The sequence below is a fragment of the Syngnathoides biaculeatus genome, chromosome 17 (assembly GCF_019802595.1).
Source record: "Syngnathoides biaculeatus isolate LvHL_M chromosome 17, ASM1980259v1, whole genome shotgun sequence".
NCBI lineage: Eukaryota > Metazoa > Chordata > Actinopteri > Syngnathiformes > Syngnathidae > Syngnathoides > Syngnathoides biaculeatus.
This window is the reverse complement of record NC_084656.1, coordinates 17,327,458-17,352,324: the sequence shown is the minus strand read 5'-3', so window position 1 is coordinate 17,352,324 and position 24,867 is coordinate 17,327,458. Positions and strand designations below refer to the sequence as shown.

Below are 24,867 nucleotides of genomic sequence, written 5' to 3'. Positions count from 1 at the left end.
TTGTGTCTGATAATGTCACTGTGGTGATTTGAATTTTCAGTTGGCAAGAATTAGTGACAGAACTAAAGGAAATCACAGGCCTGTAATCGTCGACGAAGGGTAAAATATTGCAAAAATAAAAAAAATAATAATAAATGAATAATAATGATATGCAATATAAATAAAATAAATAAATACATTTCAAGAATTTTTCAATTATTTGAACTGAACGGTGTTTGTGTCTGATAATTTCACTATGGTTCTTTGTATTATGATGTGAAATTTTCAGTTGGCAAGAATTAGTGACAGAACGAAAGGAAATGACAGGCCTGTAAACGTCGACAAAAGCTGAAGTACCGACGCTTTGACGCCGCACTTGAATGCATCTTCATTCAATAATCACGTGGCTTTGTAATCACGTGACTTCTTGCCCAAGTTCCCATTGGTCGATTGGTGATTAAGGGGTGGGTGGCTAAGTAAAATAAACGGGACGGCGAAGCTCCCGGTTGGTTTAATTAACGTGAAATGTTTCAAAGGACATAAAAGAAAGGAAAAGGGCTACCAGTTTGGGGAAAAAAAAAAAAAAGCAGCCATGGCGGAAGTGTTCGCCGGCCACATTCTGCTCAACAAAGACGGCGATTTGGTGGAGCCGGAAGAAGCGCTGAGGAACAAGGTGGTGGGCATCTACTTCTCGGCCGGCTGGTGCCCGCCGTGCCGCGACTTCACGCCGGTGCTGTGCGACTTCTACACGGAGCTGGTGGAGGAGGGCGAGCCCCCCGCTCAGTTCGAGGTGGTCTTCGTGTCGTCGGACAAGTCCGCCGAGGACATGGTGGAGTACTACCACGACATGCACGGCGACTGGCTGGCTCTACCTTGGACGGACGACTACAAGCAGTCAGTAGCAAACACACACGAATAACGGCAGCCGAAGGTAGAGGCTCGTTTACAAGTTATTTCTTTGGCTTTTACGTTTGTCGTCAGGCTTATGGCGGTCACCCTCTCTCTCTCTCTCTCTTAATCCTACAGGAGCTCGCTGTTAATCCGTCGCCACTATTTTACACAGTTTATAGCACCCAAATACAGTATGTCCTTATACTGATTCTTATATTTGCAAAAATGCGCAGCGCCTGCGCAGCCGTCATTTACATGCAGCTATTATTTTTGTCTTCACATGGCCCGAAATATACACATAATAAATTTGTCAATATGTTTCCCAAACTTTGCCCCATCAAAGAAAGACCCCAAAACTCACAACAAATTTAGCATAGCTACAACTATAACATACTTTAATCCTCCTGTTGTACTCTGGTACATATGTGAGTTTCTTCTTCGTCTTCATTTCCTTTCGGCTTGTCCCGATTAGGGGTCGCCACAGCTTGTCATCTTTTTCCATCTAAGCCTATCTTCCTCACTAACACCCACAGTCTTCATGTCCTCCCTCACCACATCCATCAACCTTTTCTTTGGTCTTCCTCTCGCTCTTTCTCATCCTCAGCACCCTTCTACCAATATACTCGCCCTCACGCCTCTGGACATGTCCAAACCTTCGAAGTCTGCACTCTCAAACCTTGTCTCCAAAGCATCCAACGTTGGCTGTCCCTGAGCTCATTTCTAATCCCATCAGCGAGAACCTAAACATCTTAATTTCTGATACCTCAAGTTCTGCTTCCTGTTGTTTCTTTAGAGCCTTCGTCTCTAATCTGTACACCATGGCCGGCCTCACCACTGTTTTATAGACTTTGCCCTTCATCCTGGCGGATATTCTTCTGTCACATAGAACACCAGACACCTTCCGCCTACTGTTCCACCCCGCTTGGACCCGTTTCTTCATTTCCTTACCACACTCTCCATTGCTCTGGAATGTTGACCCCAAGTATTTGAAGTCCTCCACCCTCGCCATCTCTTCTCACTGGAGCTTCACTCTTCCTCCTCCGCCTCGCTCATTCACGCACATATACTCTCTTTTACTTCGGCTAATCTTCATTCCTCTCCAGTCTGTGCCTCCATGTTTCTAATTGTTCCTCCGCCTGCTCCCTGCTTTCACTGCAGATCACAATATCATCTGCAAACATCATGGTCCAAGGGGAATCCCGTCTAACCTTATCTATCAGCCTATCCATTACTACCGCAAACAGTAAGGGACTCAAAGCGGATACCTGATGCACTCCCACCTCCACCTTAAATTCTTCTGACACACATATGGCACATCTCGCCGCTGTTCTGTTGTCCTCATACATGTCCTGTACTATTCTAACATATTTATACGTTTATTGGATCAAAATGATGCTTGTGGAGCATTTTACAAATTGACGCAAGACCTAAAATAGCCCCTCACTCCGAATAAACCCACGTTAGTAACCAACTAGAGTTCTCGAGAATGCACCACTATACTATCAATGTTGTCAGGAAAAACAACAAATGGCTGCTTAAAGCCAAAATGACTTCCTGATCAATTTCAGGCACGGCTCTTTTAGACATGATTTCATGCATCCTGTCATGCTCGAGACGTCCACCAAATTTGGATCAGTTGCTGTTAAATTATCCACTTTGTACTGAGGAACCAGAAGACTGAGACATGTACTACTAGTTTGCTATTTTCTCCTTGCACCATTTGAAATATGTAAATCACACGGGGAGTTTGTTCATGTTGTTGTTGTTGTTTTCCAGTGAGCTGAAGAAGCGCTACAGCATCACAGCCGTGCCCAAGCTGGTGATCGTGAAGGAGAACGGCCACGTGATCACGGATAAGGGCCGCAAGCAGATCCGAGACCGGGGCCTGGCCTGCTTCGGGACCTGGCTGGAAGCCGCTGAGATCTTCCAGAACTTTAAAGGCTAGAAAAGCAACGACGATGCAGAAGTATGACACCTCGCACCGCCTTTTCAGACACGACTAAAGAAGCTTTAATGCACCTCAATCAGGAGTGTCCAAAGTCAACTAATTGTAATAATGAAATGAAACAGGGGCCGCCTGAAAAGTTGAACGACTTAGCGTGCACCACGGTGAGCTAGTGGTTAGCATACCTGCCCTGCAGATCTTTTTGGGGTTTGGAATCTCAGCATTTTGCACATCTTTTTTTTTTGTGCTGGAGTGATGTTTCCTCCCGCGTTCCAAAATCCCGCACTCTGAATGGTTGCGTTTCACACCGTGAGAAAGTGGATGTGAATAATTGTCGCTATTAAATTATTTTATTATATAAAGTGTTTAAACAATACATACATTTCTACTATGCAGTTTATTATTAGGAAAAGCTAAAAAAAAAATGCTTTAAAAAGCCCAATTTTTTAGGCTTGGAACACATTATTTTTTTTCCCCATTCATTGTAATGGGAAACATCGATTCGGTTTTTCGAACAAATCACTTCTCGAACCGTTATCCGGGACGGATTGTGGTCGAGAAGCGAGGTGTCACTGTACCTCTGGAAAAAGTGAGCGTTTGCCTTTTTTCAAAGCAAATATTGGCATAAATCAGACTTGAAGATTATTGTAGGCGTCTAATCCTATGCATTTGGAGAGGAATCTCAGGCCGAGCTTTTGCGCAACATGTAATTTTTGGTATATATTCCTTCATCCGTGTACTTTTTATCATGTTTTTATGTGTTAATAAAATTATATCCCAAGGTCCTTTTTTGTTGTGATTAAAGAGTCTGTGGTGATGTCTAAGATACAAATAATGCAATTCCCTGTAGTCTCATTAAGAGCCACACATATTTCCTTCATACAGGATCATTCTAGTGGTAATTACCTCCAGTGGTTGTGTTGTGTGTGTGCTGACATTGCTGTTGTGACGCTGAGCATCCAACAAGTGTGACAAGTCGGTACAGGCCGCGCTTTCCTTGATGGCCTCTGTGGATTTATTTGAATTTCAGCACAGTCTCGAGAGGACTCTTTAAAACTGCTTCCTACATTTGACACTGCACTACTATTCACATTCGTTGAGGCAAATGTTGATGACACATGGGACCACTCCCTAGAGCAGTGAAAACTGATGCCCTCGTATTTAGCCAAGGAGAGCCAGTCAACGACGGATGTTTACAAAAAAAAAGAAACTGATGTGCGGTAAGCTGCTGTAGGCCACAACTCACGCTAGATGCTCACATGTAAACTTAACTGGTCAACTTCAATACAATACATAATGTAATTTCACTTGATGGAACAAGCTTATTTCATTTCACTTTTTTTATACAACACTGTACAATTATACCTTATTAAACGCAATAAATGAAAAGTGTGGTGTTTTGGAGGCTCTGTAATGGAAAAATGCCATTTATTTCAAGTTCAAGAGTAAAACTTGTGCACAAAATCAGTTACATGTAAATTTGTAAGTCAAGATACCACTTATATAATGAATGTTTGGCCATTCTGAACACAAAAAATCTGTTCATTTGGCCTGTTTACTCAAACTCTGCTGAAACATGAGCAAAGAGTTATAACTTAATGTCAACGTCCTTGCATTTCCTTTGTGGAAGAATCAACCTCCCCAACATGGCTGCCACGTAAGCACGTCGATTACCCGAGCTGGAGCAGTTGGTATTTTGTACCTATGTCCGTTGACGATCACATGGCGTCATTGTTTATAACTACAGTACAGTACTTTTCTCTAACGTGGTGACGTCAGCGGGTTTTTTTGGGGGGGGTTCTTATTAGGTAAAAATATAATAACTCCAGACTCTTTGAGAATGCTCTTTCTGCAGTACCAAGTTCGGTCTTTAGGTGGCGCTACGCCCTCTTGTTGGCTTCGAAGCGGCACATCTGAAAGGAAAAGAATTAGAGCACCAGACGGTCAACATGGCGTTTAATTTTGGCACGGGTGCAGCCTCAAATCCTGCTGCTAGTAAGTGCGTTTTATTTACACATTCTTTATGATAATTAGTACGAGTTTATCAGTGCTCTATTAACACTGTCAAGCTTCGGTTTGAATCATAGGAAAGCGAACGTAATTAACCCTCGTGTCGAGAAGCACTCTCCATAGCCGGCTAACGATAAACATCAAGAGGTGAAGTCATTGGCCGTGTTCGGAATCATTCAATCGTTCCAGACTACCTTATCAATGTTTTTTTTTTATTTTGTGGACTACGTATAATTCCACTTATTAAAATAAAACAAATGGAAAAAATAGATTTCGAATTCGACTCTCGCGCGTCGTGAAGACGCAATTGCTGTCGCATGATGATGACGTAGAGGGCTAACGTCAATAACGTGGCTCTTCCATAATATCGAACGAATAAATTGTTTTAAAATATTTTTTTTTATAAAACATAGACCCATGTCACATAAATCACTGGATTTCTTATTTAAAAAATGTAGACACAAGCCAGCTACCTTCCGGAGGCTCATGAGTTATATTAACTGGTGTTAAAAAGTGATCTATTGATCATGTCTTGCACTCAATTCGAATAGAACAAATCAAGAAACGAATATTGAAAGAATGGGAGGAGGAGAAAAGGCTTATGCTCCATGTAGTATCATGTTAGAGGAATGAAGGTTTATATTTAAAACAGTGCAGTTTTCTGTTTTGAGAGCCTTTGTTCGTCAGAGTACTTGATTGAATGAATGTGTACACAAACCTTGTACATTATTTAACTCTCGTCTTGGCTTCTGCGTAGAATAATAAAATGGAGGCCAACAAAACGGGATCTCACGCGCAGATTTAAAAAAAAAAAAAAAAAAAAAAAGAATTTCACCTAACAACAACCCCCCCAATACTCCAGGTGATGGCACCAAAGTAATAATTTCATTGGTTTGACCCCACTTTTTTTGTTGTTTTTGAAGGCACAACCGGGTTCTCATTCGGTTCGTTTGGTGCAAAAACCACCGCATCAACAGCATTTGGCTTTGGCACCCCTGCAACTACCACCACAGCTGCCTCTGGATTTGGCAGTAAGCCTTTTCTCTGTGTTCCTCTCTTTCCACATGCGCAACGTTACACGGATAAAGTTGTAATATCCTGAGGAAAAACAATGTCTCGAAGAGAGAGCATTTATTTTCTGTCAACATTCACCACAGAAACAAAAAGTAAAGGTTGTGTGCGTGTCTCCCGCCTACAGAACTTTCTTCCTCATCATATCAACTCCCCAAGCCTGAACACATTCAAAGCAGCCGTCAAAGCACACATTTTTTTTTCATCAACTCACGATTTGATCCTCCTTGACTTTGTAAAGTTATTTTGGGTGTTTTGAAAGGTTCTATAAATATTTAAGTTATTATTAATATTATAAATTGTAAAATTATTACTTTTTTGCAGAATTACACTACTAGCTCTAGCATTTACACATCTTTGCAAATTTTTGATTTAATTTATAATTTTGACTTTTTTGCAAAGGTAAAGCTTTAGTCACTCAAAACTGAGACTTTAAGTAAATTTACTTAGTCATCAAATGACAACTTTTTGTGGTAAAGTTATTACTTTGTTGATGTAAAAGGACCAATTTGCATGAAGTCACTTAATTTTTTAACTAAAATTGACTTTATTTTGTGTAACATTGCAACTTTATTGTAAATTTAAATGTTTTGGTTTTGTAAATTACTACTATTTAAAGTGGTTTAATTTATGTAAAATTATGACTTTATTTGCATGAATACACCATTTTTTTCTCCAAATACAACTTTATTTACATACAAAAATTGGATTTATTTAAAGCGGCAGGTTATATTTGGAAAATGTTTTAATTTGCAAAAGTACTGTTTTTTAAAATGACTATTACTTTTAATTTTAGAAAACGTAATTGTAGTAAAACAATGACTTTTTTTTTTTTTTCATTTATTATTACCTTTCCAATGGACCCCAAGACCATTTTCTGACTTCCCTGCTTTTTGGTGTCCTAGCGCTCACCGCTCCGAGTTTTGGCACGGCGACCACTACAGCCGCCGCACCTGCAACAGGATTTTCTTTTGGCTCCACCAGCACGGGTACGTTGCGACACCCTATTTTTCGTGTTTTTTAATGAAATCTTCATTGTTTTCTCTCTTTTATTAACCCTTGTCATTTTAACTCCCAATGTGTCGTTTTCTCCCTCTCGCTGCCCGCCTCTGCCGGCCTGCAGGATTTGGGGGGCTGGGAGCCGGAGGTACCGCGGCCGGTGGGTTTAGTTTCGGGGGGTTCGGCTTGAATGCCAACCCGGCCGCAACGGCGGTGGGCTTTAATGCGGGCTGCTTCGGCGCAGCATCCACCGCCGGCAATGTTTTCAATTTTGGCAATAGCCTGGCTAGCGCAGGTAGATAAAACTTTGATTGATTTGAGTCGTGTAGAGTTCACAAACATCCATGTAGCACGTTTTTTTGTTTTTTTTTCCCCTTTTTGGTGTCGTCTGACGTCATCCATTTCCCTTTGCATAAGGGGGGGGACACCGTATGAGGGGCCATCAGGGACATTATTCCTTCAAGGTTACAACTCATATTCGTTACTGAAGGACTCTCGTATGCATATTTGACACTGCTCAATGGGGGTTGAACCGATTCACTGACAAGTCGATTTTTATTATTCCGCGTTGATGTTTAGTCGACTAATCGTTCATCATGTGATTTTGGTATCTTCCAATTGGCCAATATTTAGAGGACTTCGGACTTGCCCCTCTGCTGCTGTTGCCTGACTCTCACCTTGGTGTGTAACAACGAAATGTCTGGCCAACTCGGTTACAATATCGTCATATCCCATAAATTATTTCGTTGTTAATTCCAACAAATGCACTTTGAGAAATTGTAGGGGTGCGTTTGTTTCTATGCTTTTCGGCAAAATTTGCTTTTACACAAAACTGGTCCGTGGTGTCGAAAAAAAAAGATTGTGGATGTACTGTGCTGAAAAAAATATCAATGACCTCATCAATTAAATGACTTTGACATAGATTTCGTCATATTGTTATTGACTGTAAAAATATTTCATCATTCGCCCCTTAGTATATGTTCAGGTGTTTAAGTACCATATTTTCTGCACTATTAGGCGCACCTAAAAGCCTATAATTTTCTCAAAAGACGACGTTGCACTTTATAATCCGGTGCGCTTTATATATGGATCAATATTGAGCCTTTAGTGCAGCCCATCTAATGGATACATAATGTAACCCGAGCCTCTCCTATAACGTCAATTCTATGCGCCTTATATATGAAAAAAACTCTTAAAATAGGCCATTCATTGAAGGTGCACCTTATAGTGCGAAAAATACAGCAGTATGTGACAAGTAATCCCGAATTATGTCCCTGACCGGACGGCCCCTTGTAATCCAATCCACTCATCTACTTTGTTGCACCAACCACTGTGATCAATTCTTTCTTGTTGATCATATAATTGTTTTGTGATTTTTGTTTGTTTCAAAACATATATATATTTTTTCTTCTTTTGTTTTTTTTTTTTTTTTTCCCCCTCAGGAAGCTTTGGTGGCTTTGGCACAACCACGACCACAGCCGCCGCGCCGGGTTCCACGTTTAGCTTCGCATCCTCGGCCAACACTACAGGTAAGTTGGCAACATTTCCGCACTCAAACAGAATTCTCTTGGAAAACTATGCTGCGAAATACAAAAGGTGTCATCATCCGTGACAAGAACAAATTGCACGAGACTGGCTCGGCAAGCATCTAAAGGATTCAAGTCAAGCGTTTTCATTGTTAACGTTTGAGCATACAGAGCTACAAATAACCAATACGAAACACGCCTGCTAATGTCATCTTAGTTTGGACACGACAGTTTTGTGCGCCACAGTCTCCATTTGACTCCTTTAACCTGTTTTTGTGTCTCTTCTTTGAGGAAATGTGTCTCCTTATTGTGGCCAACGTGTTAAAACGTAAATTCAATGCGTTCAGTGTGATGTGGTTTTCACAGTTTTGAAGTGAAACCCTGACTGACACATCTGCTCTCGCCGTTCTTCATGTTCTTAGGGAGCCTCTTTGGGGCCACACAGAACAAAGGCTTCGGTTTCACTTCCGGCCTCGGTGCCGGAACAGCCGCCGGCACCACTGGGTTTGGAACTGGACTGGGAACAACCAGTCTGGGTGGGTTTGGTGGCTTCAATCTCCAGCCCACTCAGCAGCAGCAGGGTAAGTTGCAGCCATGTGTCGCTTTAGTTAACAAAAAAGCAAAGGATGATGGCGCACCTGCAGACAACCACAAGCAAGGCAGAACATGCAAACTCCGCTGATGAAGTCAAACCTTTAACCTTATAATTGTGAGGTGGACCTGCTAACCACTCCAACACTGTGCTGTCGCAGCACGCAATAAACCAAAAAATTAAACCTAAAAAACTCTTTGAAAGTTCTGTCGGTCATTTTCTACTTGCTACACTCATTCATTTGTTAGTTATTATTTTAGCTGCTTCCGCTCGAGCTGTTGGGTGATTTCTAATGAGAACTGACTGTAAGATTTAAAAGCTCAACAAAAACTGAATATAAATGGCACGACACATACTAATGCAAACAGCATTTATCCTAAAGCATAATGAAGAGTAAAAGGCTCTTTGCAAAGAATGAATATGGTAATATCCAGCCTACAAGCCGTGACTTTCACACGCTTTCAACCCTGCGCTTTATGCGGTGATGCGGCTAATTTGTGAATTTTTTTTTCTCACGGCCGCAAGGGGCAGTCGAGTGGAAAAAGTAAGAATAAGACGGGTGAAATATATGTGCCAAGGAAGTGACTTTTACTGGCCTTGTTAATGCTGCGCTAGCATTAGCACTGTACTAGCGTGTTGCTGCTGTGTTACTGGCGTGTCTCAGTGATATTTGCCGGTAAGTTTTATTTTAACCCGCCCTGTTAGCGCTAGCATTAGCGTGGCGCTAGCGCTGCACTAGCGTTAAACTCATTCTGTGTACCGTCTTTCTTTGTAAATATCTCGTGTTTCAATGTAGGCACTTGCAGCGTTTACACAGCTGCGGCGTATGTACGTACCAAATGGTATTTCCTTTAAAAATGTACTCTGTGAGGCTGATAAGCAGGTGCGCTCTGTAAGCCGGGAATTAGGGTAGTTTTACTTTAATATTACGCTGATGAACTTTTTTTACACTTGTATGTCTTAATACTACGAGTAAAGCAGTACTCTGGTATGCTGCATTACCAGGAGGCTTGTTTGGTCAGCCTGCCCAGCAGCAGGCTCAGCCCAATCAGCTGTACCAGCAGGTGACGGCTTTGTCGGCGCCCACTCTGCTGGGGGACGAGCGCGACTCCATTCTGGCCAAATGGAACCAGCTGCAGGCCTACTGGGGCACGGGCAAGGGCTACTTCAGCAACAACAACCCCCCTGTAGACTTCAACCAGGAAAACCCCTTCTGCAGGTTCAAGGTAATGGCGAGTTAGCCACAGTCAATTAAAAAAAAATGTTTACCGTAAACAGAAATGTGGAACTTTACTTTGACAAATGCCGTGCTTCTATTTGACTAATTTTTTGAATTCTTTATTTATCCTGGTAAGGAAATTGAGAGCAGATTCCCATTTGTAGTTGTTCATCAAGCTCCAGACAGCAGAGTAAAGCAACAATAATAGTGTGTGAAAGTGCATGTGCAAAAATTAAGCTAAAAGACTAAATGTGCACAGAAAAGGACATTGAAGGCATTCGTGTTACATTCCTGGTAGACAGATACAAGTTAAGAAAGTAGCAGCTTTTGCAACAGTCGATTCCTTTCGTTTCTGCGTTTGTCTATCATCCTCGAAAAGGATTCCTCCCAAAGATAAACAGGACAAGTACCTCAAGCGCTTTCTTCGGAACAGGAAGTGTGTGCGTGCATGAGTGAGTGTACACTGACCTGCTGAACCCAAGACTGACCTAACGAATCCTTTGGGTTCAATTGAACTCAATTGACCGTATAAAAATGTTTTCTTTCTCTTGAAAAACACAATTATTAAAACGCACTTTTTAATTCATTTACCGTAATTCCCGGCCTACATTGTGCACCTGGTAATAATCCTCGGTACACAGAGTTTAACGGAGAAGCGCGGTGCTAGCATTAGCGCGGCGCTGGCGTTAAACTATTTGTGTGTACCGAGGCTTATAACCAGGTACGCTAACGCTCGCGCTGCGCTAACGTTAGCGCCGCATAAACCGCAGGGTTGAAAGTGTGGAAAAAAGTTGCGGCATTTAGGCCGGAAATTACAGTGTATATACATTTTTGAACCCCAAATAACCCTTATCAGTTCAGTAGGCTGTGGGTTTTGTTGGGATGTGAGGGAATTACAGATAGCTGCAGAGTTTCTACAGGAAAAAAAATTGCATATAGGTGAATATGGGAATCGTGAATAAATGGAGGTTGACCGTATATTGTGCTCACCAGGCTGTGGGCTACAGCTGCGTGCCGGTCAGCAAGGATGAGGACGGCCTGGTGGTCTTGGTCCTCAACAAGAAGGAGATGGACGTGCGAGCGCAGCAGCAGCCGCTCGTGGAGTCGCTGCATAAAGTTCTAGGAAGCAACCAGACGTTGAGCGTCAATGTGGACGGCGTCAAGTCCCTGCCCAACGACCAGTACGTCTCACGTGTATATAAAACATACACATATACAGTATGAAAAACAGCATTGTGATATGGCCTTAAAATGTAAAGAAAAATGTTTACAATTTTTCGTATCTGCTCATTGCGGGATAAATAAAAGCTGAATTTTGTTCCGCTCTCAGGACAGAGGTGATCATTTACGTGGTGGAGCGCTCCCCGAACGGCACGTCCAAGCGCATCCCCGCCTCCACGCTCTTCACGTACTTGGAGCAGGCCAACATCAAGGTGCAGCTCACGCAGCTGGGCGTGGCCATGTCGGTCACGCGCACCGAGCTCTCACCGGCGCAGCTCAAGCAGCTTCTCCAGAACGCCCCAGCAGGTGAGCGTGCGTGCGCCTCATTCCCGCCCGTTGGTTCTGCAGTGACTCAAAAGATGCCCGCTTGACCTCACCAGGGGTGGACCCCATTATCTGGGAGCAGGCCAAGGTGGACAACCCTGACCCAGAGAAGTGAGTATGTTTGCGGCTGTTTGCACTCTTTCATGACCCGCAGTTTTAAACCTCCACCTGGTTCTTGCCCAGGTTGATCCCAGTCCCCATGGTGGGTTTTAAAGAGTTGCTTCGTCGACTTCAAATCCAGGAGCAGATGACCAAACAGCATCAGACCCGAGTTGACGTAAGTCAACAAACACACTTGATGTACAAGCTACTGATGTAAAATACAACAAGCGTTTAATGTAAACATGGTTTACTCGATGCTCAGTAAAGTGGCTTGCAGTATCGTGGTACCTTGATTTTTGAGTTCAGTTTGTTCCGTCACCAAACTCGTAACTCAGTCAGTTGACACAGATATCGTAATTTCTTGAGTATAATGCGCACCCCCAAAGTTGACCTAAAAAAATCAGGAAAACCCTTCTACCAATGAACAATGCACACCACCAATTTGCTACAATCCATATGCTCAAAAAAATAGGAATTATCTGTATTTCTATTTTGCTAGAGTTGTACTTTTATTTAAGTTTAAGTTAAGATAAACTCACGGGCAGTCATTTCTGATGTTTGGTGCAGTAGCAACAAAATGTGTAACATAAGACATTAAATATCATATATAATTTTGAAATTTATATGTATACCTTTTTTTTACCACTCTATGAACCTGTATGCGACTATACAGTGTGATTGTATTTTTTTCATTTTCATCCGTACCTAAATATAATGCGCTCTATTGACTTTTTAAAAATATTTTGGGGAAAAAATTGCGCATTATTTTCGAGAAATTACGCTATAAGTGTTCCCCATTGAAATGAATTGAAATTCTATTAATCTGTTCTACCCCTCCTTTCAACAAAGGAATAATCCAGTGTAAAAAAAAATAACAAAATTTAAATAAATAAACTGGTTTAAAGTGTAATTACTAGGCATGCATCAATATAACTTTTGTTAGATACAGTACAACTACTTTCATCCCTCAGATTGCAAGAAGATGCCATTGGATCTCGGAACTTGCAAATGTTCTATTTTAATCTAATATTGGTTAGAAACAAAAACCTGTAGCAAGTTTTAATCAAACATGACACGTTTTGAAGTAACTACTTGTTATTACCGAGATATTAACACCCAACGGCATTTTTTCCTTGACACACGTTTCACTTAAATGTAGTCTTTGACAAGTAATTTCAGTTTTGTGGTGCCTCAGTTTGAACACTGGCGGGCAATCGGTGAAAGGAATGTATAGATAAGGGATGAAGAAGAACTATATTCCACAAGCCGTTGTGCCATTAAGTCATGATGGGTGCACTGATGAACCTGCGGACTTTGCAGATAGTCTCCAACGACATCAGCGAGCTCCAGAAGAACCAGGCGACAACTGTGGCCAAGATCGCCCAATACAAGAGGAAGCTGATGGACCTCTCACACCGCGTGTTGCAGGCACGTGCCGCTGCCGCCGCCCTGTCCGACATCACGTTTCCCTTCCCCTACTCTTGTCATGATCCCTCCATTCTTTGTCCACAGGTGCTGATCAAACAGGAGATCCAGAGGAAAAGTGGGTACGCCATCCAGGTGGATGAGGAGCACCTTCGGGTGCAGCTGGACACCATTCAGTCGGAACTCAATGCCCCCACGCAGTTCAAGGTGAGTAGACTAACAGTTTGACTTTTTTTAATAGCACAAGAGGAACAAATAAATCTGTCTCATGTTTCTGCAACTATTTTACTAAATATTTTTTTAAGATCAGATCTTGAAGTAAAACGTTATTTCAAATTGACAGTACAGAAAATGCACAAACCTAAATTGATTGATTCAGTGACTGCTTAGTCTGTAATGTCTTCCAAAAAAAATGCAGGGGAGATTGACAATTGCTTTAAAGTAAAAGCAGAGGTTTGCAAATATTTTAATACAACACAAAGGTAACACTGATCAATAGCATATTTATTGTATAAGACTTTTTATAATGATTTTGATGTGCTGAATCCAACACTGGTTTTGGCCTCCTGTTTTTTCTTTACATTTTTTTTTCTCCTAATCATTAGCACTACATACACATGTAGAGCAAATATGCGGGAGATGAGCACCGTAATTTCCAGCCTGCAAAGCGCACCGGATTATAAATCTCACCCAGTACATTTGTAAAGCAAATACCATTTGGTACAAACATAAGCCGTACCTGTGTAAAAAATGCAAGTGCCCACATTGAAACACGAGATATTTACAAAGAGAGACGGTTTACAAAGACTTTTCTAAGTTTTAATACCTTATCTTAACATAGCAACAACAAGGTAGCACGGATAGGACTGGTTAAAAAAAACCAAAACATACTGCTAAAAAACAACAAACAACCCCGGCAGCTACACGGTAGCACAGCACTAACACAGCCGGTAAAAAAAAAAAACATACGGGTAAAAATCACTGAGACACGGCAGTAACACACCAGCAACACGCTAGCACAGCGCTAAATGGGCCAGTTAAAAAAAAAAAAAAGAAAAAACATCCCGGTAAAAGTCACTTCCTCGGCACATATATTCCACTGGTCTCACTCTTACCTTTTCCGCTCGAGTGCCCACTTGCGGCCGCTAGAAAAAATGGCCCAAATTAGCCACATCACAGCATAAGCCGCGGGGTTGAAAGCGTGTGGAAAAAAGTTGCGGTTTAAAGGCCGGAAATAACGGTAGACTGTTTTCATGGGACAAATGAGGTGTGCATTTGTGTGTAAAAATAAAAAAAAAAAAAAAGTAAGTTTCTTTCGGCTTGTCCCTTTCGGGGTCGCCCCAGTGCCACTCCCTGAGAAGGGTTGCGTCAGGAAGGGCATCCGGCTTAAAAATTGTGCCAAACATATATGTGCGTTCATCCAATGTTTTATTTCAAGTTTAGGCACGGTTTTGATGTTTCCTGCCTTAGGGTCGCTTGAATGAGCTGATGTCCCAAATCCGCATGCAGAACCACTTTGGTGCCGTGCGATCGGAGGAGCGCTACAATGTTGACGCGGACCTCCTTCGTGAAATCCGACAAGTAAATTGTTTCAGTAAGAATGTGTTTTAAAAAAAATGGAGTAGATAGGTCAACAAAATGTGTTTGCACACCTTCTCATTTAGCACCTAAAGCAGCAGCAGGACGGCTTGAGTCACCTAATCAGCGTGATTAAAGACGACCTGGAGGACATCAAACTCATCGAGCACGGCCTGAGCGACAGCGGACACGTACGAGGCGGCATCCTCAGTTGAGATGACTGGCACGCCCACACACACACCCGACGCGCTCACAATCTCAATATCCATCCTCTGATGCATGTTTGTCAGCATGATGCTTTAAATGTGTTTCCCAGTGACGGACGGACTAATCTGTACTTTCTGAATTGATAACAGAAAGTTTACAGGTGCAAAATAATATCCTTCGCCCTCCATGTAAAGTCAGATTATGGATATGAGACTTCAAACACATTTGTACATACATCTTTGTATTGTTTTTATATGCCACTAGAACGTTATTAAAATGTAATTTTAACTGGAACCACGAAATGCGCAGTGTCATTGCATCTTTATTGGTGAATACGGTACAATGCGATGCTTTCGGGCGGCTCACACCCGCCGTGTTTGCCTCCTCAGGTGAGCTTTTTTCCAACATCTCATCTAAGCAGGGCTTGACTTGATAGGATTCACGTCGGGGCGGATTGGCGTCCCTCTGCCGGTGAACGACAGATGGCAACAGAATCAATTAAGCGGCTTGCAAAGAGATTATTTATTCATGCGGGGATGACACTTACCAAAGGTCTGTTATGTATGCTCGATTCTCAGGAGTTCATTTTGTCTGTTGCTGTTTGGTGAAACTTTACTCGTCCATGAATACTGTACAGTGGTACCTTGACTTATGAGTGCCTCAAGTTGTCAAGTGTTTCGAGTTACAAGCTTTTTGCACTGTGTTTTGAGCCAAAATTTGAGTTACCAGGCAGGTTTAGCTATCCTAGCTAGAGTGAAGTGAATTGAAAAAGGAGCAGCACCATTTGCTAATTTAGTGTCAGAGGTTAACTGGACACGCAAGTAGCATCCATCCATTTTCTTTGCCGCTTATCCTCGCGAGGGTCGCGCGGAGTGCTGGAGCCTATCCCAGCTGTCTTCGGGGAGGAGGTGGGATACACCCTGAACTGGTTGCCAGCCAATCGCAGGGCACAGAGACAAAGAGTCGCACTCACAATCACACCGAGGGGCAGTTTAGTGTCCAATTAATGTCACATGTTTTTGGGATGGGGGAGGAAACCGGAGTGCTTGGAGGAAGCCCACGCAGGCACATGGAGAACAAGCAAACTCCACACAGGCGGGTGGCCCGTTGACACCTGGGATAGGCTCCAGTACTCCCCCCGTCCCTGGTGAGGATAAGCAGCAAAGAAGATGGATGGATGGATGGATGTATTCTGTTGTCTTGCATACAAGAACATAGAAAACAGTTTGCTTGATCCTCAGTTTCTGACGTAACGCTAATCATGCAAGTCTCGGTCTTATCGCTAACCAATGCTGATAAACTAGTAAAACTATAATTGCTGAAATTTTTTAGATGGGGGGAAAAAAAAACCCTTTAACCCTAAATATTCAAATGAGAAATAGTAGGTGAGGGATTAACATGTGCGAACTAATTTATTTAATGCCCTTCATAACATCATAAAGCTGTTGACACCACTGTTAAGTTTTTTTAAAAATACTGTCCAGTAACTGTTCGAAATCCATATGCACATGACTAAAAGACAGAGTGGACCCAGTTGAACAAAGTCAGTTAAAAACAAGAAGGGGGCCGGGGGGGGGTGGTCCAGACTGTAAGGCTTGCATCAGTGTCCCTTGTAATGTCCATCAAATGCGTCCTCCAAAGTTTTCAGGTATACTCGGCTCAAACATTTACGTTGAGGCCACCACCCCATGTCTACTTGTGTCCTGAAATGCCCACTAAGCGGAACGCCTCCATGAATTCATTGATATCGATGACCCCGTCCTTGTTAAAGTCGATGCTCTGGGCCAAGTCTGCTACGGTTTTGTCGCTGATCTCCATCTTGAGGTGAGAGCTCAACAGTTTCCAGGTCTGACAGAATTCGTCCAGTGAGATTAGACCTGCAAGGTGAGTGAGACGAGGTTATTTGCCGAAATTAAATCGAGTTGTGCTTTACTGAGTCTCGCGGACCTGAGTGATCTGTGTCTATAATCCGGAAGATGGTTTCAAGGTTGGAATGGTTCTTGTACATGATCTCCAGGATGCTGGTGTCTGAGATCTGTCAGGAAGATAATGAAATCCTTTTGATTGCGAAATGACGAAAAGACCATAAAATATGAAAAGTTGGGGCCTCTGACCTCAGGACCACAGGTTTAATACCGCTCAACCAGAAAAGGCCCTTACTGCTCAAATGCCCTTGATCAAGGCAGCTAACTCACCCAATAACCTGCATGCCAATGCTGTTTACTTGTTGGTTTCACGCCAAACATGGCACGTGACAAAAAAAAAAAAATTAATCTTAATGAATGCTCAAGTGGCACCTCCAGGTGAGGCTCTCTCAGGGAGAGCTCCCCGATCCATTGCCGGTATTCCACCATGCCTTGCTGGGTACCGCTGACCAGCTGAGGCCGCAGGACCCTCCAGGGTAGACCCAGCTTCAGAATGCTCTCTGTGGCACTGGCCCAGTCCTTCGTGGAGATCAGACCTGGTGACGCAGCAGAGCTGATATGCAATGACGCTGCCACCGGGTGGTGTTGACCTAGCACATGGTTGCTTATAAGATAGTGAAACTTCCCTTTCCATCTTAGTACCTGTGCTGTCGGGATCAAACTTTTTGAAGGCGCTGATGAGATCTGACTTATGGACAAAGAGTTGTTGCCGCAGCGCTTGCAAGGCCGACCTCTCTGTCCAGCTGACACTGACGATATGATTATTAAAGGCAGGCTGTTAGCAAAATGGAGCCAAGACCTGATCACCAAAGTATCTTATCATGTCTTCTCGCTGGAGAGCAATAGATGTTTGGTTTGGATCTAAATGATGTATCTTAGTGCTTAGCAAAGGTCTACACAACAGTGAGTGCCTATTTTGTCTTTGGTTTCTGACGGAGCAGACAGTCTTGGCGCAAGGAATCACCACAATTCTTCCTGAAGAAGTGTAGTCCATGATACCTTTGTCGCAGTGTCAGATCTATGCACGTGCTGCTGGCTTGATACTGAACCAGGTGAGGGTTTAGATTGGGGCCCATCCTGATGTAGGCTCCTCTGTTACTGCCCACTTCGTAGTAGTTGGAAGCTGAGAATATGGTCAGAACCTGCATGGAGAAGTTCTGTGTTCAGTCTTAGACTTAATTGTCGATGTTTTTCCTGCGGCACGCTCACCCGACGATCGTGGCAGAACTCGTAGCCGTCTTGTTTGCACTCGTGCGAACGGATGAGGAGCTGCAGGTCGTGGCGTCCGAGAACATTCTTTGTGACATCTGGACCCCAGTAGCAGCCGCCGCCTCGCAACTTATTGGGGATGCAGCCATTCTGGGGCATCGGGTCGCTCCACAATATGTCCACTATCTGGTTTAAAGATTTTCTGTCAGGCAAACCACCAAAACATGAACCTTAGGTAGGATTTGTTCTCACTTGTTTCCACTCATGGTTATCTGTTCCAGTGTCCAGGTTTTGGTCGGAGGCGGACATCTTCATATCTCCATACGACTGGTCAAAACCTGCCTGTTTGCGCCTCTTCCTCAGCTCCTTTTCCACTGACCAGTAGAGTTGCTCACTCACGGGCGGGTGTTGGAGTGAGCGACGTGGGAAATCGTGCCTTCTGGTTGAAGTCGGGCTCTGGATTGGCAGGGAACGAAGTCGAGGTCGACTTTCCACCAGACCGTCAGAGTCCGCCATCCTACTGTTGGTGGTGTGAAAGCTTTGCTTGGGAGGCTTCAGGGTTGAGACATACTGGCCAAAAACACGCTTAGATCAGCACCGACAATCTCTGAAACTTCCCAATTAGTTAGATATTGCTGGGCAGCCTTACTTTGTGTCTGTCCAGTCTGGCTATCACGTTAAGGTCTGTGGATTCAGAGATGCCTCCGTGCACAATCAAGACTTTGTGATCCACCATGGTTGCTAGAGGCAGTGAGCTGAAGATCTTCTGAAGGAGCTTCAGGATCTTTTTGCCATGTACCTGCAACCCAGTCCTTAATGTAAGCATCAGACTACGGTGGTCAGAGGTGGTTTCTCTGTTTTGTCCGGCCTAGATCTAGCATTGTGATTATTATGCTTTTTTTTTTTTTTTTTTTTTTTTGGGATCAGCGATGCACTCTCTCAAACCTACCAAGGTGATTTTTACTTTTTCAGGGCCCAGAGGAGCACGGAACAAGGATGAATCGGTTTAATTTTGGAACAAGAAATGTGCTTCATTTTTCACTGACCTTGTTTTCTCCTCCCTCCTTGGCTAGTCTGGCTCGTGTAACTCTTGTTCTGCAATCACAGGCCCTCTTCTACAGAGACCACCCAACAACCCCTTCCTAAATAGACCTCCTCACTTGATGAAAAAAAATCCTAACCTTGACTTGTAATTGAGTATTTCCGCGAGTTGGCAGTTTTAATGTTGCACGTTGAGATGAAAGCAACATAATCTCAACACCTAATGGATGAGGATTTTGGGTTTTTTTTTACTTCTCCTACTCCCTCTGCACATGCAAACTGCTGAATTGGGACATGTGTTCATGTTCTCTTCATTTCTTTTAAATTTACTTGTATGAATGACCTCTGTTTGTTCCAATGAAAATGAATTAATCAAACGTACCCTGTATTTTCCCACAACTTCTTTGGTGAATCCATACCTCGAAGAACACCAACAGAATAATTCTAGTCAGTGACGTTGACTGAAGTATGAATTTAGCAAAAAAAAAAAAGACCTTGACGTTACCATTGTACCTCAGGTTCACAATGTGGTCCTCATGATTGCCCCTATTCAGATGGATGTTGTTGGGGTAGACCAGCAGGAACCCGAACAGGATGAGCAGGATCTCTAACGAGTTTTTGCCTCGATCCACAAAATCGCCGTTGAATACGTATGGTTTCTCAGAGGAAGGCAATCCGTTCTGAAGATATTCAAAGGCGTTTGTCAGACAACGTACAGTTGACTGGTTGATGTATGCAAGTACCTTGTAGAATATCAGCAGTAGATCTTCAAGGTGGCCATGTAAATCCCCTGTGAATGCAAACAATGTCTGCAGTGAGTGTACTTGCAGCTTTCATTGTACATAATTAGGGTCCAAGCACCACGGCGGGTGAGGTCCCCCTCTGAATAGTTTTTAGGCCTAAAGGTACTAAACAAAAAGGCATCCTTTTTTTCACTTGCGGTAGTCGTATTTGATTAATCACTGCCAGCCTTCCCTGATAACATGGATGACTGACGTCAAAGGGCGTCAATGGCGGTGAATGTTACTCTGTGGCTCTTGACTGTGATGCTTCTCTGCGGCGTTATTTATGATACTCTTCTCTGTGTTGTCAAATATACGAGAAAGATTTCAACTTTGCTTCGGTGGTTCTAGAGTACCACAGATGCATTATTTGCCTTGAGGATGCTCGTGGAAAAGTACAGAGAAGGTCAGCAGGAGCTCCATTATGTCTTTGTAGACCTGGAGAGAGAGCCTATGACAGAGTGCCAAGAGAGGAACTGTGGTACTGCATGCGCGAGTCTGGTGTGGCGGAGAAATATGTTGGAATAGTACAGGACATGTATGAGGGCAGCAGAACAGCAGTGAGATGTGCCGTAGGTGTGTCAGAAGAATTTAAGGTGGAGATGGGATTGCATCAGGGATCCGCGCTGAGCCCCTTCCTGTTTTTGGTAGTAATGGAGAAGCTGACAGATGAGGTTAGGCTGGAATCCCCTTGGACCATAATGTTCGCAGATGATATTGTTATCTGCAGTGAAAGCAGGGAGCAGGCGGAGGAACAATTAGAAAGATGGAGGCACGCACTGGAAAGGAGAGGAATGAAGATTAGCCGAAGTAAAACAAAATATATGTGCGTGAATGTGAGGGGCGTAGGAGGAGGAGTGAAGCTCCAGGGAGACGAGATAGCGAGGGCGGACGACTTCAAATACTTGGGGTCAACAATACAGAGCAATGAAGAGTGTGGTAAGGAAGTGAAGAAACGGGGCCAAGCGGGGTGGAACAGTTGGCGGAAGGTGTCTGGTGTTCTATGTGACAGAAGAATATCCGCCAGGATGAAGGGCAAAGTCTATAAGACAGTGGTGAGGCCGACCATGATGTACGGATTACAGACCGTGGCACTGAAGAAACAACAGGAAGCAGAACTGGAGGTGGCAGAAATGAAGATGTTGAGGTTCTCGCTCGGTGTGAGCAGGTTGGATAGGATTAGTAATTAGATCCTTAGTGGGACAGCCAAAGTTAGATGTTTTGGAGACAAGGTTGGAGAGAGCAGACTTCGATGGTTTGGACATGTCCAGAGGCGAGAGAGTGAGTATATTGGTAGAAGGGTGCTGAGGATGGAGCTGCCAGGCAAAAGAGGGAGAGGAAGACCAAAGAAAAGGTTGATGGCTGTTGTGAGGGAAGACATGAGGACAGTGGGTGTTAAAGAGGAAGATAGGCTTGGATGGAAAAAGATAACACGCTGTGGCGACAAGCCGAAAGGAAAAGAAGATGATTAGTTCGATGGTTCTCCAGTGACAAGATAAGGTGCCGCTGCTAACAAAGAATGGATGGAGAAACGCAAATGGCCCTTGGTGAGGTCACTCAACATTGTTATTGTAAAGTTTTCCCCCTACTTACCGCATATGGTTATCTCTCTGGTATGGCAGAAGGAGATATGGTTGATATTTGGGAGAATTTGTAGCAGTCTCCAAGTCTCCCCAAGAAGCTGCAGAACGTAGCACGCATGTAGCTTCTACTGGTTGGAGAAAAGGTCAGTCAAAGCATCACATTGTGGCCTTATTTTTGTCCTTCCCAATTTCTTTATGCCCACTTTGTGTTGCCATTGCCTACTTGTCTCTGCTTGAACGCCTCCACCAGCTTGGACACGCCACAGAATGTCATGGGAAAGGTCAGCCGCGGGCCCGTGTAACCGTCGGGCACCTCGACGGCCCAGCGGCAAATGTATCGCTCCCCTTCCGTATCGCGGCAGGTGTCGTTCTCACGGAAGACGGGCGATATTGGGCTTCCTGAATCGAAAGGTTCAACAGATGGGAGGCGGTCCTGTGTTGTAAGAGAAAGTTGCAGTTGCGCTAGATAAGGCGACTGCGATCGTCTGGAGACTTACGCTCGCCGCTGGGCGGGGTGAAGTGGTCCATCAAGAAGCCAAAGAAATTGTAAAGCTGCAAAGTGGAAAGACCAAGCGGTGGACTGTAAACCCGACTGCTGGCAAGGCATTAATGTGTACGATGTGTAAAATAGTTGCCAGACGGTCACCATCGCTTTCAACATAACAGGGATTAGCAGTGGTCACCTTTAATTGTGTAATTTTGTTGGGAAACCGCCATGGTTTGGGTTTCACACAGAAATGGCTTCCCGTAAGATTTGTTCCGACCTCACCTTGTTCTGGTCTTGCTCTCCGGCGTATTCTATGGACTGGAAGATGTTCCACGTGCATCTGCGCCTCATCTCCAGCCGGGCGACGTACTGACGGTACCAGCGTTGGATCAACACGGCCGCTCTGATTGCTACAATTTAAATGAAAAAAGTTTTAAAAGCAAGGATCCGAGGCGGTCCGGTTGATTATTTGGCCGAAACGCTCACCTGTAGCAGCTTCGCAGAGCGTGTAAAGTGGAGTCAAATTTCATATCAAACATGTTTATCTTAACAACAGATGTGATGGAAAGAAATCACATTTACCTGGAACGCAAATGCTCACTGCAAAATATGGAAATAACACAAGTGGACGTGATTATTTTTGAAAACCTGATGATGGAAAAACTTAATTTTACAAGAAAAAGTGAAGTTTTTGTCACCTGTGTCACTTTGCTTGCGGCGTGGCTTCTGCACGCCGCAACCCATAATTCTTTGGACTTTTTTTTCCCTGTTCCAAGATATTATTAGAATTTTTATAGATTGTCCAACTAAAAAAAAACGATGGTTACTTTACTTTCAACAATCGGACCCCATTTTTAGCCTTTGACCCAAACGGAATTTTTAGCATTCTACAATGACAAAATTCATAATTTAATGAAAAGAACGTCGATTTTACCTGTCTTAAACAGATCGGTCTGAATCCTCCTGACATTCTCACAGCAACATTTCGTCCATCTTCTCAACCCAGCTGCGCGCGGATTCCTCCCCTTCCCGTGGAACCGCTATCGCCGACGCCAATAGCGTTTCCGAGTGTCTCACGTTTGCTTGAATGAGGAAAAAAAAAATGGATGCGAGTGGATTAGGATTAAAAATTTGCTGCGCGCACCGGATCAAGCTTCCGATAAAGGCCAGCAGCTGTTATTGTGATCACACCTTTACAATGACAACAACTGAAAGATTTTTTTTTTTTAAAACCTTTATTAAACCAAGGCACATATTTAATATTGGAAAAATCTGACATGCCATCAAACTAAAAAAACTCATGAAAAATATATACACTGAAATTACTCATAAATAAGACTGAACACCACCATAAAAATAAATTGTAGCATAATCTAGAACGGTACTAACTGCTATAAATTTACCAATTCTGATCTACCTGCTTTTGAAAATAATTGTTAGTAGTCAATTATGAATTTCAAATGTTTAAAATACAGCTTTTAATATGTCATGGTTATATATTAATTTTTAATATTTCTTAAAATGGCTTCTACATGCCCATTACAATTCCGGCTACATTACGAATAAAAAGTCCCTATGAACGGTGACGATTTTTCCAAAATTCCTTTGCTTAATGTAGATTTTGTCATAGTTTGTTGTCATACTAGAGTTGCCCCAACTACATGAGACAAATTCATTGTGTTTTAACATATTGGGTCAATCAAAATTATTCTGATTATGGGTTATATGCTTCACATCATTGAGTGCACCTGCACAAGAGCTGTACTTTAAAAAAAAAAAAAACAAATTTCTAACACATGCACCTGAATTAATTTCCCTGCCAGCCTTCCCCTGTTAATAACAACATTATTGAGGTTGCATTATTAAAATGACTCCCTTTTTGCTTTGTGCTCGTTGAAATGCGCATAAAATAATCCCCTTTGTATTGTAAAGTGATGATATATTTGGACGCGACTCTCATCCTCAACATTTGCTCACAATTTGGGATGCAGGATATTGGATTGAACGTACGTTTGTTCTTGTATTCATGGAAAAATGCACATATTTGACCCAATTGTCACTATGTGTGTACAGTGTTCCTTTGACTACTTGTAATTGGTTACTCGCAATTTTACCTATTCACAGATTTTATTTAGAACGTTTTTGTGGTCTGAAAGGCCCTAAAATGCCGCAAGGTATTGCCAAAGCCCTGTCTAATACAAAAGGGATCTTGGTGCCACGGAACTATGTTGAAGTAAGAGGAGGATTTTCACAGCTTTTGGGGTGTATAATAGAAAAGTAGTGCTTTGCTGCCATCGTATGACATCTATAGGCAACTGTAAACGACTAAGTCGTATTACTGTATCCCACTCGACTGAAGAAATTTGAAATTATACCCGCGCATGATGCATTTGTAAAAAAAAAAATAATAATAAAGTTGCCCTTAAGAGGTAGCACATTTTCGGCGACATTCTTTCCCTCAATCCACAAAAGTTTTTCTGCGACATTAACTTCCCACACAGGTTGCTACATCGCGCAGGTGCGGTCGGATATCTTGCGTGGAAATTTCGCTACATAATCTGTGTGTGGCTCCGCTGAGGAATTTGACCTCCCAACCTGCATCATTAAATCAACAATGTATTTTTGGCAACACTGACCAGATTTTTATTTTTTTATTTTTTTTTTTATCATCATTTATTTTTGTTGGCTCTCCCTGCTGTCAGATATTAGCATCGCACAGCCAGGTGTTCTATTTCTTCCCTCCACATGCCG

At 43.0% G+C, this 24,867-nt stretch overlaps 3 protein-coding genes across 6 annotated transcripts; 2 read left to right on the top strand and 1 right to left on the bottom strand.

Moving 5' to 3' along the window:
- The first annotated feature begins 408 nt into the window (after positions 1 to 408).
- nxnl2 (nucleoredoxin like 2) lies at positions 409 to 3,596 on the top strand. The gene is made up of 2 exons (XM_061801258.1): positions 409 to 873; positions 2,647 to 3,596. Exons 1-2 carry the CDS (start codon positions 572 to 574, stop codon positions 2,813 to 2,815), a joined length of 471 nt encoding a protein of 156 aa, XP_061657242.1. The 5' UTR covers positions 409 to 571; the 3' UTR covers positions 2,816 to 3,596.
- A 1,057-nt stretch (positions 3,597 to 4,653) lies between these two features.
- nup54 (nucleoporin 54) lies at positions 4,654 to 15,383 on the top strand. Of its 2 annotated transcripts, XM_061801064.1 has the most exons (14): positions 4,654 to 4,810; positions 5,749 to 5,856; positions 6,802 to 6,885; positions 8,338 to 8,424; positions 8,844 to 9,002; positions 10,019 to 10,239; positions 11,226 to 11,413; positions 11,563 to 11,759; positions 11,834 to 11,888; positions 11,961 to 12,054; positions 13,200 to 13,307; positions 13,392 to 13,511; positions 14,775 to 14,885; positions 14,969 to 15,383. In XM_061801064.1, exons 1-14 carry the CDS (start codon positions 4,765 to 4,767, stop codon positions 15,095 to 15,097), a joined length of 1,707 nt encoding a protein of 568 aa, XP_061657048.1. In that variant the 5' UTR covers positions 4,654 to 4,764; the 3' UTR covers positions 15,098 to 15,383. The 2 variants fall into 2 exon arrangements, with proteins under 2 accessions (XP_061657048.1, XP_061657049.1); XM_061801065.1 differs by lacking the exon at positions 5,749 to 5,856 and having other exon boundaries at positions 4,680 to 4,810.
- Positions 15,384 to 16,488: 1,105 nt separating this feature from the next.
- LOC133490691 (serine/threonine-protein phosphatase with EF-hands 2-like) lies at positions 16,489 to 23,196 on the bottom strand. Of its 3 annotated transcripts, none has more exons than XM_061801062.1 (18): positions 23,051 to 23,196; positions 22,815 to 22,882; positions 22,603 to 22,716; positions 22,399 to 22,526; positions 22,127 to 22,181; positions 21,853 to 22,028; positions 21,640 to 21,754; positions 20,008 to 20,054; positions 19,778 to 19,944; positions 19,647 to 19,683; positions 18,873 to 19,022; positions 18,476 to 18,793; positions 18,224 to 18,409; positions 18,014 to 18,156; positions 17,657 to 17,763; positions 17,387 to 17,550; positions 17,037 to 17,124; positions 16,489 to 16,966 (listed from the first exon to the last, which is right to left on the bottom strand). In XM_061801062.1, exons 4-18 carry the CDS (start codon positions 22,465 to 22,467, stop codon positions 16,782 to 16,784), a joined length of 2,007 nt encoding a protein of 668 aa, XP_061657046.1. In that variant the 5' UTR covers positions 22,468 to 22,526; positions 22,603 to 22,716; positions 22,815 to 22,882; positions 23,051 to 23,196; the 3' UTR covers positions 16,489 to 16,781. The 3 variants fall into 3 exon arrangements, with proteins under 3 accessions (XP_061657046.1, XP_061657045.1, XP_061657047.1); XM_061801061.1 differs by having other exon boundaries at positions 19,647 to 19,696; positions 19,779 to 19,944; XM_061801063.1 differs by lacking the exons at positions 22,603 to 22,716; positions 22,815 to 22,882; positions 23,051 to 23,196 and having other exon boundaries at positions 19,647 to 19,696; positions 19,779 to 19,944; positions 21,853 to 22,062; positions 22,399 to 22,449.
- Positions 23,197 to 24,867: the final 1,671 nt, after the last annotated feature.

Coding starts and splice junctions, on each gene's coding strand:
- LOC133490691 (XM_061801061.1), bottom strand. CDS start 22,467: ATGAGGCGCAGATGCACGTGGAACATCTTCCAGTCCATAGAATACGCC. Junction 18,157..18,223: donor AGTTCTGCCACGATCGTCGG/GTGAGCGTGCCG, acceptor TTCTCCATGCAG/GTTCTGACCATATTCTCAGC. Junction 17,551..17,656: donor GTTTGATCCCGACAGCACAG/GTACTAAGATGG, acceptor CTGCGTCACCAG/GTCTGATCTCCACGAAGGAC.
- nxnl2 (XM_061801258.1), top strand. CDS start 572: ATGGCGGAAGTGTTCGCCGGCCACATTCTGCTCAACAAAGACGGCGAT. Junction 874..2,646: donor TGGACGGACGACTACAAGCA/GTCAGTAGCAAA, acceptor GTTGTTTTCCAG/TGAGCTGAAGAAGCGCTACA.
- nup54 (XM_061801064.1), top strand. CDS start 4,765: ATGGCGTTTAATTTTGGCACGGGTGCAGCCTCAAATCCTGCTGCTA. Junction 6,886..8,337: donor TTTTGGCTCCACCAGCACGG/GTACGTTGCGAC, acceptor TTTCCCCCTCAG/GAAGCTTTGGTGGCTTTGGC. Junction 8,425..8,843: donor ATCCTCGGCCAACACTACAG/GTAAGTTGGCAA, acceptor TCATGTTCTTAG/GGAGCCTCTTTGGGGCCACA.